The sequence below is a fragment of the Caretta caretta genome, chromosome 2 (genome assembly GCF_965140235.1).
Source record: "Caretta caretta isolate rCarCar2 chromosome 2, rCarCar1.hap1, whole genome shotgun sequence".
Lineage (NCBI taxonomy): Eukaryota > Metazoa > Chordata > Testudines > Cheloniidae > Caretta > Caretta caretta.
This window is the reverse complement of record NC_134207.1, coordinates 199412434-199425597: the sequence shown is the minus strand read 5'-3', so window position 1 is coordinate 199425597 and position 13164 is coordinate 199412434. Positions and strand designations below refer to the sequence as shown.

General features: G+C 43.9%; 2 protein-coding genes across 4 annotated transcripts in view; both read left to right on the top strand.

Annotated features, from left to right (window-relative positions):
- The window catches only part of RARB (retinoic acid receptor beta), a 526846-nt gene that overhangs the window by 108723 nt on the left and 404959 nt on the right, over positions 1-13164 (top strand). For all 3 annotated transcript variants that reach the window (XM_048838584.2, XM_048838585.2, XM_048838583.2), the window contains one exon: positions 4529-4636. The gene's annotated coding sequence lies outside the window, so the exon portion shown is untranslated. The remainder of the gene's footprint in view (positions 1-4528; positions 4637-13164) is intronic.
- Positions 8373-10262, top strand: LOC125631016 (uncharacterized). Its single transcript, XM_048837205.2, has 2 exons — positions 8373-8964; positions 9556-10262. The coding sequence occupies exons 1-2, from the start codon at positions 8409-8411 to the stop codon at positions 10074-10076; spliced, it is 1077 nt and encodes a 358-aa protein (XP_048693162.2). The 5' UTR covers positions 8373-8408; the 3' UTR covers positions 10077-10262.

Sequence of the window (13164 nt, the reverse complement as noted above, 5' to 3'; positions counted from 1 at the left end):
AGTTTAAGTCTTAACCAGTCACTAAAACGTATTAACATTCCCTTAAGAAAAGGATTGTGACTTTTTGGGGCCCTGGGACATTTTTTTCAAGGTCACTAGGGCACTTATTTGAAATGTTTGTTTCGAGATGAGTGGATAACTAGTTGACGCAATCAAAAAACAAACAAACCCCATAACCTTAGTGCACACAGAAAGGTCAGGTTTCAGAGTAGCAGCCGTGTTAGTCTGTATCCACAAAAAGAAAAGGAGTACTTGTGGCACCTTAGAGACTAAAAAAATTTATTTGAGCATAAGCTTTTGTGAGCTACAACTCACTGCATCGGATGCATGTAGTGGAAAATACAGTGGGGAGATTAATATACACAGAGAACATGAAACAGTGGGTGTTATCGTACACACTGTAACAAGAGTGATCAGGTAAGGTGAGCTATTATCAGCAGGAGAGCGGGATGGGGTGGGGGGAAACTTTTGTATTGATAATCAAGGTGGGCCATTTCCAAGAAAAAGTGCGGGGGGGAATAAACATGGGGAAATAGAACTATTTCCCCATGCTTATTCCCCCTTCCCCCACACTGTTTCTCACACGTTCTTGTCAACTGCTGGAAATGGCCCACCTTGATTGTCAATACAAAAGTTTCCCCCCACCCCATCCCGCTCTCCTGCTGATAATAGCTCACCTTACCTGATCACTCTTGTTACAGTGTGTACAGTAACACCCACTGTTTCATGTTCTCTGTGTATATTAATCTCCCCACTGTATTTTCCACTACATGCATCCGATGCAGTGAGTTGTAGCTCACGAAAGCTTACGCTCAAATAAATTTGTTAGTCTCTAAGGTGCCACAAGTACCATCATATACAAACTAGTAGGGAATTGGTAGAGCCTTTCTCAGGAGAGTCTTAATTTAATTCAGACAGACTTGGGAAATTGTGATAGATACGGAAATTTGAGTAACAGGCATTTTCTAAAAGAATAATTTGATTGGCTGAAATAAGTTGCAGTTGTGAGGCTCTCTGTTAAAACACCCATGATAAGGACTCAATAGCCAATTAGTCCAAAATAATTATGGCATTTTTTTTCATAAAAGCAATAACTTCAGAAAACTATTAGAGGGAACAGCCAAACAGCTTCTGTGGTTGAAGGTGTACAGCAAATAGGTATCAAGTGACTATCACTTGTGAATTATTTCATATTTTCCTGTCTGTTAGCTACATCCTCTCCCTGGTGCAAAATCAGTAAATGGGCTTTTTGCCAGAAGGTTACACACAAGTCAGGAGAAAAGGGGGCTGAACTCTGCCCTTTGCTCAGTGACTGATATTGCTGTGGCGTGGCAGCTGAGGGGGCTGCTGGCAAATGAATCTACATGTGCTATGCCCTAGCACTTCTTCTGGCCCAACTGTAGCCTCTCTCAAAAACTGCTGTACAATTAAAATGATTTAGCCCTGTGGACTTCTTACAGGTTGTTGATCCCCTGGACAGTTCTGTAGATTCTGCTTCTCCAGTGCTGAGAAGAATTGTGCAATTTCTTTTGTAATCAGGCATTGCACAACCCTCATCTTGGCTAAAGGATGTGATCCTGTGAGCCTTGCAGCTACTATTAGTGTTAGTGACAATAAACTGCAGAAACAGAAGGTGGAGACTTACATCAACAGCACTGCAGCTAGTCTTTTCCAACAAATTTACAGGACATGAGTGTGACATTCAGTGAGTGCAGAGAGCACTGTATTTGTTACTGTTGTTTTTTTCTTTTACTGGGTTGGTCTTTAGAAATACTCAGTTTGTTTTTAGGTATACTGATCTATAAGAGTATTGAGCACATAATCCTATAGATCATGGACACTGAGGTGCACCATAAAAGGCTGGATCCTCAGCTGCAGTAAATCAGCACAGCTCTGTAGGCTTCACTGGAGTTCTGCTGATATCCGCTGAAGAACTCGCCTGAAGTGTTACTTTACCAGTCAGAATACCTAGGGTAGATAAAAATGATAGTGAGAGAGACTTTGTTCCTAGCAAGCTCAGGAATTAATAAGGAGTAGCTTGAAATTCTAGAGAGGGTATAATTGAGGACATTTTAAGGAAAGGTCAGCATAGCTTTGCCAAAATGGAACATCAGTTGTGTTGAGTGCAGTCTCTAAGTAAGGCCTGAGGGCCCTGGTAAATCACACATGACCATGCTGCATGTCACTGAGTCTTGGAGCTCAGTTCAGGCCCAGGGGCTATTTGGAAAGATGGATCTGTTTGTGATAACCGAACAATAGTGACATATTCTAATGAAGTCTATGAAAGAAAATGCAGAAATATGATAAATATGATGTATGGATCTTGCAACCTTAATTTAACCTTAGTGAAGTTTTTTTTTTTTGTGTGGGAATATATATCATATTGTATGGCTGAGTGTGATCCATTGAATGGTTTATGGATATGCTCCTCCAGGGGGTGTTACACGCTCACTACTGAATGCTACATTTTGCATTTGGATCTCTGATTTAACAGAAAACGTGCAAAAACTGATTCATCCAGCCAATTCTCTTCTGGTTATACATCTGAGGCTCAGGATCTTCATTTGTTACTTTAATATTATTGTAAATGTTGTAGACATATGGCTTGGTTTTTTTTTTTTTTAAATGTAAAGGTCTCCATTTCAAATAAGCAATGAAAAATCTAAAGAAACAAAACAAAGAATTACAAGGTTCTGACAGAAATTTTGATTGTACTAGTGGCTGCAGAACTGCCTGTTTGAAACAGTAGCCTATGAAGAATTTATGTAGTTTGCAAAATCCACTTATTTTTGCTATAATTTTCCCTCTTTTTTGCGGACCAGCCACTTCAAGTGCAGGAGCTATGCATATCTAGAGATATGGTGCTTTTTGTTGGATGCTGGAATGGGATGGATTAATAGTTTAGTTTAATTTCTCGTTGTCCCTTTCATGCTTTAGGAGATTCACAACAGAAGGCCGAATAGACCCCTAGTGTCTAATGCTGGCCAGTGGTGATTATCATCATTGTCCAAATTACAACGTTTTATAGTGCCCACAAGTGTGCTACGTGCTTCACAGAAAGTGTGTAAATGATAAGTTCCTGATTCAAAGAGTTTACAGTTGAAGTGGTAGGATTGACAAACAAGTAAGGTTATAACCCACTGAGAAAAGAAAGAACATTGAGGAGGAACATAGGTTGTCGATAAAGGATAAGGCTGTTACTCAGGTCACACATCTTAGAGGGTAAAATGTGGTGTGTATGAAATACTCACTTTTTTTTTGTACAGTGCTGCAGAGTGATTGGAGTGAGGGAAGGACTTGACAAATAGTATTGGCAGTCCAAAAATAAAAAGCATTGTGTAGTAAACGTGGAGATGTCTGAGAGAAAGAGATTAAAAGGAGTACCAAGGTTGACATCATTGGCAAAGTGGAAAGGGCAAGGGAAATGTAAAAGGAGACTGGGTCAGAAATATATACTGGAACTACTATAGTGTGGCACTTGCTTCTCTGCATTGCCTTAGGCAGCTCCCTTAGCTTTCACTGGAAGATTTAATTATTGCTGTATTGGCGCAGTGTGATGCACCCTAGAAAAATTCCATTGTCTGATATAAACACTGAATAAAGCAAGGTAGAGTGGGAATGTAATCCTTAACAGGTGCAGAGAAGAGCTACTAGATGATCAGAGTAATGGAAAACCTACCTTATAAAATAGAGTCGAAGAGCTCGGCTTGTTCAGCTTAACCAAAAAATAAACTGAGGGGAGATATGATTACTCTCTATAAATACATCAGAGGACTAAATACGAGGGAGGGAGAAGAGTTATTTAAATTAAGCCCCAATGCTGACACAAAAACAAATGGATATAAACTGACCATCAACATGTTTAGGCTTGAAATTAGATGAAGATTTCTAACCGTCAGAGGAGTAAAGTTCTGGAACAGCCTTCCAAGGGGAGCAGTGGGGGCAAAAAACCTAACTGGCTTCAAGACTGAGCTTGATAAATTTGTGGAGGGGATGGCATGATGAGAGTGCTTACAATGGCATGTAGCTGATCTGCGACTGGTGATGGGATGCTAGATGGGGAGGGCTCTGAGTTACTACAGATGAGTCTTTCCCAGGTGTCTGGCTGGTGGGTCTTGCCCACGTGTTCAGGGTCTAACTGATCATCATGTTTGAGTTTTGGAAGGAATTTCCCCCTGGGTCAGATTGGCAGACACCCTGTAGTTTGTTGTTTTTTTTTTGCCTTCCTCTGCAGCACTGGACATGGGTCACTTGTAGGTTTAAACTGGTGTAAATGGTGGATTCTCTGTAACTTGAAGTCTTTAAGTCATGATTTGAGTTCTTCAGTAATTCAGCCAAAGGTTGTGGGTCTATCACAGGAGTGGGTGGGTAAGGTTCTGTGGCCTGCAATGTGTAGGAGGTCAGACTAAGTGATCATGATGGTCCCTTAATGTCTGAGAGTCTAATTATGAGTTTCCATGGTCTCTTCTGGATTTGTATCTAAAACGTAACATTACTCAAACATATTTTTCTTTTTTCTTTTTACCAGTTTTTTAAAAATAAAAGCAAAGAAAGAAGAAAGTAGTTTGAATGGAAGGGTCCAAGATTCCTTTGTTGTGTGTATCATTGAGACCAGAGTGGGCAATCACTGATTCAGGTATGTTATAGTTGATCATATCAATTTGTATTATTGGGAATCATTAATACATGTATAATTGACAGTGTAAACCACGAGGGCTGTAAGTGTGAGATGCTTATTTATAAGAAAGGATTAAGCACTGTTTGGATAATACAGCTGAGAGCTTCATGTTGAGCCAACAGGCTAGGCTCTCGGCACTGGGCAGCCGGGCACCCCGCTGGGAGCTCTATGCCGAGCTCGCAGCCCCCCACACTATCCCACTTAAATTGGTACAAGCACTTCTTGGTGAGGGTGTGCACCATTGGCATTGTATGGACATGAAAAATCGCAGTAATTAGTGCAGGGGATGTATGTCGACCTAACACAGGTTGACTTAATTGTGTTGTGTAGACAAGACCTTAGTGTTAAGGCTCCACCTAGAAGGAAGCAAAGGCCTTGTAAGGAATTGTTCTGCCCTTGGGAAGGGCAAAAAATAGTGGCAGAAAAGGGAAAACTGGAGGAGGGGATGAAAAAGCAGAGGAAAGGAAAATAAAGGACAAGGAAGTTGCAGAATAACAGTACTTGCAGGGTCATTACTTATCATGTCTTTCCTAAACATTTTAAACTCTTCAAACTAGAAGCAAAAGGTGAGAAAATTCCCCACCTCCCTATACAGATAAAATCCCAAAATTAAAACTCTGAACATTTCTACAGAGATCAAACTATAGATTCAGATTTCTAGAAAAAATGTTTCATAATGAAGCCTAGGAAACCAACCAGAAAATTCTGTGCAAAATATACATAAATTATGTACTTTTCTGAAATAGTGTGAAATAATATCGTAGGTCATTGTTTCATCTGAATGTTGGTTATATAATTTTTCCAGGTGAGGAACACTGACTATTTTGCATGGAAAACAATTGATTAGGGCAGTGGTTCTCAAACTTGTTCCACTGCTTATGCAGGGAGAGCTCCTGGCGGGCCCGGCCGGTTTGTTTACCTGCTGCATCTGCAGGTTCGGCCGATCACGGCTCCCAGTGGCTGCAGTTCGCTGCTCCAGGCCAATGGGAGCCGCTGGAAGCGGCGCGGGCCGAGGGACGTACTGGCCATTTCCTCACTGCCTTTTTTTTGTAGCGAGAGGAGATGCTTTTTCCCATACTTTGGAAGCTTCTTGAATAGAAGTAGTATTACAGTGAGATTGTGTCGCTTCATTGTACTGTAGTTCATTTAGTCCCAGGTGTACTATGTGTGTGTTCGGTCTAAGAGAGAGCATGGGAGTCCTGCCAAGTGCTTCAGTTTTTCTTGGCTCCCTGCCTAAGTGCTACATTTTTCTAACTTGTGAAATGAATTTCAACTTGTAACCTGTGGCACTTTCAAGGTCATAATTGGAAGGTGTCAGGTGTGCTTTAAGAATTGCTCAACAAGTACCGGGTCTATTAAAAAAAAGTTCCTTTTTTTAAAATTGCTGGCTTACAAATAGCTCAAAAGCAAACTAGCATGAACTCTTCAACACCTCTCCAAATTCAACAAAACTGACATTTATAGCTTTATTGTAGCGGAGACATGGCATTTGGATTCAGATTGTTTGGACTGCAGAGCGTCAGTATAAATAGCTATGATTGACTTTTGTATGGAGCACATCTGGAAGCAATTTATGGCATTCCAGCTAGATTAAAGCATGTTTTAAAGGAATTTCACCCGCTCTTTTTTTCTAGCTATGGTGAATAAAGTTTCAAAGAAGGTTTAGCTGCTGTTCCTGTTAATGTGGACTGTAGTGAAGTCAAACTAAGGGCAAATGGAACCCCTCCTCCCCCAGTTAGTGTATTTTTTTTTCAAAATAGAAAAACATTGAAGTGAGTAGTATTGGATCATTTTCTTCTTACTGAAAAGCATCTGGGATAAGATAAAGCATCTGACACCAGAATGCTGTTATACACTGAAAATAAGTAAACTAAACCTTGATTAATGGGGCTGAAGGAATTGACTTACGAGGAAAGATTTATAAAAAAAAAAAAACAACCCCTAAATACTGGCTAATGACGACTAATTGTTTATCTACATCTGAATGATGTAAATACCAAAAAGGGAGAGGAATTGTTTAGTGTATTTCAATGAGGCATAATTAGTATAATATGAAAAAATTATACTAAAGAAAATTTAAGCTGAATATGAAGGAAAGTTTCTTAATGGCTTAATCTATTGCACTTTGTCACACAAGGGAACTGGGAGAAGCCTCATTTATTGAGTCACTGAAAACCGCACTAACTGCTGTAGGATACAGTAGATTGTCAGGAAAGTCTGGCAACAAAATAGGCCAGTTGACCTCATAAATCTTTTCCGGTTCTGATTTCTGTAAAAATGTATTTTAAAATGTAACTTGCCAGTTTTGTTAAAACATTTTTCTTAACTGATGAGCTGTAAATTGAACCACCAAAAATTGCTAAAATGTGTAATATAGCACGCAAGATTCAGCCGAGGAAAATTAACTGTCCATGGAATTCTAATTCACAGGGATTTGCCCCCCCCCCATGTTGCATGTGCACATTGAAACTGTTGACCTATGTTTGCTTGTGCGTTCGATTAACAGAGTGAGTGTGGCAGATTGTTTTTTGCTCTGTCACATTTAATATAAAACATAATGTCAAATGAGAAGTCTAAGAATTGTGATCCCCATCTCTTCAAATATTATAAGCAAAGGAGACCTGAGCTGTCTGTAAGGTTAACACCATTGGTGGGGGACAGCAGAGGATGGGGGATTGTAAATGTGAACTGAAAGTACTCCATTCTTTGGACCTACCTTCAAGGGTTATAAGATGCAGGAACAAGAAAACAGAAACTGAACCTGCTTAGCCATATTGAATATAATCCTGAATGAATCCGGGGACAGATTCTGCGGGAACACACTTTGTGGTGGTGGGGGCCTGGTATGAGAATTAAGGCAATGAAGTCAAAGGCGCGTGAGTGGCAGAGCAAGGTGGAATGTAGCTTTGACACACTGGATCAGCTGGGAGATTAGGTGAAAGTACTCTGTAGTTTCCGTTTTTTAAAAATTCACTGTAACTATAATTTAGGGCCTGTCTACCTACGGATATTCAGGAAAGTTAACATGAATCTACTGAAAGTGTGAAGTCAATGCTTAGAAATTCAGGTTTGTTAAACCCTCATGTAGATGCTTAGGAGTAATATGGCCTTAATTCTCTGTAATTTAAGCCTCCTTCAAGGATTCTAGATGATCAGATTCAGAAACTTTTTTGGCCTTTAAATCTATGAACATCCTTTTGTGGTCAATTTCGTACTACAAACGGATGCAACAATGTGCCATCCACAGAGACTGTATCCAGAATTCTGCTGCACAGTTGCACAGAATGAGAGCATTCACATAGGATTTTAACTCACTTTAATTTATATGCATTGATGTCACACCTTTAGCCCTGGTCTACACTAGGACTTTAGGTCGAATTTAGCAGTGTTAAATCGATGTAAACCTGCACCCGTCCACATGATGAAGCCCTTTCTTTCAACTTAAAGGGCTCTTAAAATTGATTTCCTTACTCCACCCCTGACAAGTGGATTAGCACTTAAATTGGCCTTGCCGGGTCAAATTTGGGGTACTGTGGACACAATTCGACGGTATTGGCCTCCTGGAGCTATCCCAGAGTGCTCCATTGTGACCGCTCTGGACAGCACTCTCAACTCAAATGCACTGGCCAGGTAGACAGGAAAAGAACTGTGAACTTTTGAATCTCATTTCCTGTTTGGCCAGCGTGGCAAGCTGCAGGTGACCTTGCAGAGCTCATCAGCAGAGGTGACCATGATGGAGTCCCAGAATCGCAAAAGAGCTCCAGCATGGACCGAACGGGAGGTACGGGATCTGATCGCTGTTTGGAGAGAGGAATCCGTGCAATCAGAACTCCGTTCCAGTTTTCGAAATGCCAAAACCTTTGTCAAAATCTCCCAGGGCATGAAGGACAGAGGCCATAACAGGGACCCGAAGCAGTGCCACATGAAACTTAAGGAGCTGAGGCAAGCCTACCAGAAAACCAGAGAGGCGAACGGCTGCTCCGGGTCAGAGCCCCAAGCATGCTGCTTCTATGATGAGCTGCATGCCATTTTAGGGGGTTCAGCCACCACTACCCCAGCCGTGTTGTTTGACTCCTTCAATGGAGATGGAGGCAACACGGAAGCAGGTTTTGGGGACGAAGAAGATGATGATGATGATGAGGTTGTAGATAGCTCACAGCAAGCAAGCAGAGAAACCGGTTTTCCCGACAGCCAGAAACTGTTTCTCACCCTGGACCTGGAGCCAGTACCCCCTGAACCCACCCAACGCTGCTTCCTGGACCCGGCAGGCGGAGAAGGGACCTCTGGTGAGTGTACCTTTTAAAATACTATACTATCCCTTTAAAAGCAAGCATGTGAAGGGATTACTTTGCCCTGGCATTCGCGGCTCTCCTGGGTGTACTCCCAAAGCCTTTGCAAAAGGTTTCTGGGGAGGGCAGCCTTATTGCGTCCTTCATGGTAGGACACTTGACCACTCCAGGCCAGTAACACGTACTCGGGAATCATTGTACAACAAAGCATTGCAGTGTATGTTTGCTGGCGTTCAAACAACATCCGTTCTTTATCTCTCTGTGTTATCCTCAGGAGAGTGAGATATTATTCATGGTCACCTGGTTGAAATAGAGTGCTTTTCTTCAGGGGACACTCAGAGGAGCCCATTCCTGCTGGGCTGTTTGCCTGTGGCTAAACAGAAATGTTCCCCGCTGTTAGCCACGGGGAGGGGGAAGGGTTGAGGGGGTAGCCACGCGGTGGGGAGAGGCAAAATGCGACCTTGTAACGAAAGCACATGTGCTATGTATGTAATGTTAACAGCAAGGTTTACCCTGAAAGAGTGTAGCCACTGTTTTATAAAAATGTGTCTTTTTAAATATCGCTGTCCCTTTTTTTTTCTCCACCAGCTGCATGTGTTTCAAAGATCACAGGATCTTCTCCTTCCCAGAGGCTAGTGAAGATTAGAAAGAAAAAAAAATGCACTCGAGATGAAATGTTCTCCGAGCTCATGCTTTCCTCCCGCACTGACAGATCACAGTCAAATGCGTGGAGGCAAATAGTGTCAGAGTGCAGGAAAGCACAAAATGACCGGGAGGAGAGGTGGCAGGCTGAAGAGAGTAAGTGGCGGGCTGAAAAGAGTAAGTGGCGGGCTGAAGACAGGGCTGAAGCTCAAATGTTGCGGCAGCATGATGAGAGGAGGCAGGATTCAATGCTGAGTATGCTCCAGTGTATGGTTGAGCTGCAGCAAAGGCAGCTGGAGCACAGACTGCCACTACAGCCCCTGTGTAACCAACCGCCCTCCTCCCCAAGTTCCATAGCCTCCACACCCAGACGCCCAAGAATGCGGTGGGTGGGCCACCGGCCAACCAGCCACTCCGCCACAGAGGATTGCCCAAAAAACAGAAGGCTGGCATTCAGTAAATTTTAAAGTTGTACACTTTTAAAGTGCTGTGTGGCATTTTCCTTCCCTCCTCCACCACCCCTCCTGGGCTACCTTGGTAGTCATCCCCCTATTTGTGTGATGAATTAATAAAGAATGCATGAATGTGAAGCAACAATGACTTTATTGCCTCTGCAAGCGGTGATCGAAGGGAGGAGGGGAGGGTGGTTAGCTTACAGGGAAGTAGAGTGAACCAAGGGGCGGGGGGTTTCATCAAGGAGAAACAAACAGAACTTTCACACCGTAGCCTGGCCAGTCATGAAACTGGTTTTCAAAGCTTCTCTGATACGTACCGTGCCCTCCTGTGCTCTTCTAACCGCCCTGGTGTCTGGCTGCGCGTAACCAGCAGCCAGGCGATTTGCCTCAACCTCCCACCCTGCCATAAACATCTCCCCCTTACTCTCACAGATATTGTGGAGCACACAGCAAGCAGTAATAACAGTGGGAATATTGGTTTCGCTGAGGTCTAAGTGAGTCAGTAAACTGCGCCAGCGCGCCTTTAAACGTCCAAATGCACATTCTACACCATTCTGCACTTGCTCAGCCTGTAGTTGAACAGCTCCTGACTACTGTCCAGGCTGCCTATGTACGGCTTCATGAGCCATGGCATTAAGGGGTAGGCTGGATCCACAAGGATACATATAGGCATTTCAACATCCCCAACAGTTATTTTCTGGTCTGGGAATAAAGTCCCTTCCTGCAGCTTTTGAAACAGACCAGAGTTCCTGAAGATGCGAGCGTCATGTACCTTTCCCGGCCATCCCACGTTGATGTTGGTGAAACGTCCCTTGTGATCCACCAGAGCTTGCAGCACTATTGAAAAGTACCCCTTGCGGTTTATGTACTCGGCGGCTTGGTGCTCCGGTGCCAAGATAGGGATATGGGTTCCGTCTATGGCCCCACCACAGTTAGGGAATCCCATTGCAGCAAAGCCATCCACTATGACCTGCACATTTCCCAGGGTCACTACCCTTGACATCAGCAGATCTTTGATTGCGTGGGCTACTTGCATCACAGCAGCCCCAACAGTAGATTTGCCCACTCCAAATTGATTCCCAACTGACCGGTAGCTGTCTGGCGTTGCGAGCTTCCACAGGGCTATCGCCACTCGCTTCTCAACTGTGAGGGCTGCTCTCATCCTGGTATTCATGCACTTCAGGGCAGGGGAAAGCAAATCACAAAGTTCCATGAAAGTGCCCTTACGCATGCGAAAGTTTCGCAGCCACTGGGAATCGTCCCAGACCTGCAACGCTATGTGGTCCCACCAGTCTGTGCTTGTTTCCCGAGCCCAGAATCGGCATTCCACAGCATGAACCTGCCCCATTAGCACCATGATGCATGCATTGGCAGGGTCCATGCTTTCAGAGAAATCTGTGTCCATGTTCTGATCACTCACGTGACCGCGCTGACGTCGCCTCCTCGCCCGGTATCGCTTTGCCAGGTTCCCGTGCTGCATATACTGCTGGATAATGCGTGTGGTGTTTAATGTGCTCCTAATGGCCAAAGTGAGCCGAGCAGCCTCCATGCTTGCCTTGGTATGGCGTCCGCACAGAAAAAAGGCACGGAATGATTGTCTGCCGTTGCTCTGACTGAGGGAGGGGCCACTGGCGACATGGCTTACAGGGTTAGCTTCAGGAAGCTAAAATCAACAAAGGGGGTGGCTTTACATCAAGGAGTATTTCAGGCAGGACTTCACGAAGGGTTCCAATAAGAAATGGTGCACCTAAGTTATTTTTCTTATTGGAACAAGGAGGTTAGCCTGGCCTCTGATTTATACATGGCTAGATTTACCTCGCTGCACCTTCTCTGTGAGTGACTGCAGTGTGACCTAGAAGAATGAGTCCCCTAGACAGGGGAGGGGGGAAGCAAATGAGTACAAAACAAATCTGGTCTATTTCTTGTTTTGATCCACTCCATCTATCTTTTACATCTTTGGCTGGCAGCAGACGGTGCAGAAGGACTGCATGCCATCCACATCTCATGGCTGCTCGGCAGAAGATGGTACAGTAGGACTGCTAGCCATCCTCATCTCTTGCCTGCCCGGCAGAAGATGGTACAATACGACTGCTAACCATCCTCATCTCTTGCCTGCCCGGCAGAAGATGGTACAGTACGACTGCTAGCAATCCGTATCGCCTGCCTGCTCACCATAAGATGGTTCAATAGGACTGACTGCAGGACTAAAGAGAATGACCTGGTCAAGTCACTCCAAATTTAGTCCTTGTGCCCATGTCTGCCCAGGCGCTCCCGGCCGACGTGGCCAGGAGCACCTCGGACACGACGATGACGGCTACCAGTCATATTGCACCGTCTGCTGCCAGAAGGCAATGGGTTGCTGCTACTGTGTAGCAATGCCGTACCACGTCTGCCAGCACTCAGGAGACATAGGGTGACGGTTACCTGAGCGGGCTCCATGCTTGCCGTCGTATGGCGTCTGCACAGGTAACTCAGGAAAAAAGGCGTGAAACAATTGTCTGTTGCTGCTTTTACGGAGGGAGGGAGGGAACGGGGGCCTGACGATATGTACCCAGAACCACCCGCGACAATGTTTTAGCCCCATCAGGCATTGGGATCTCAACCCAGAATTCCAATGGGCAGCGGAGACTGCGGGAACTGTGGGATAGTTGCCCACAGTGCAACGCTCCGGAAGTCGACTCTAGCTTCGGTACTGTGGAAGCACTCCGCCGAGTTAATGCACTTAATGTACTTAGAGCATTTTCTGTGGGGACGCACACACTCGAATATATAAAGCCAATTTCTAAAAAACCGACTTCTATAAATTCGACCTTATTCCGTAGTGTAGACCTACCCTTAGTTGATTTGCCTTAAGTTTCTTGAGTGTCCCCATGTAGACTTGACCTTAATGTGTACTGCACCTATCTATCTTATTTTATGCCAAATATAAGATTACATACGTTATACAAACAGTTTCTCATGTTTTGATCTGGTTTAATAATCTTGTTTTTGATTAGATTACTTAAGACTTAAACTGCTATTTGGGAATTTCATGCAGACTGTTCAAAGAGTCTTTCAACCTTTAAGAAGAGGTAGTGAAAAAAGAATTCCTAGAGCCTAA

What these genes read in the sequence shown, in the direction of transcription:
- LOC125631016 (XM_048837205.2), top strand. Translation starts at nt 8,409, where the DNA reads ATGATGGAGTCCCAGAATCGCAAAAGAGCTCCAGCATGGACCGAACGG. An exon ending in AGGCGGAGAAGGGACCTCTG is followed by an intron (nt 8,965 to 9,555) that starts GTGAGTGTACCT and finishes TTTCTCCACCAG; the next exon opens with CTGCATGTGTTTCAAAGATC.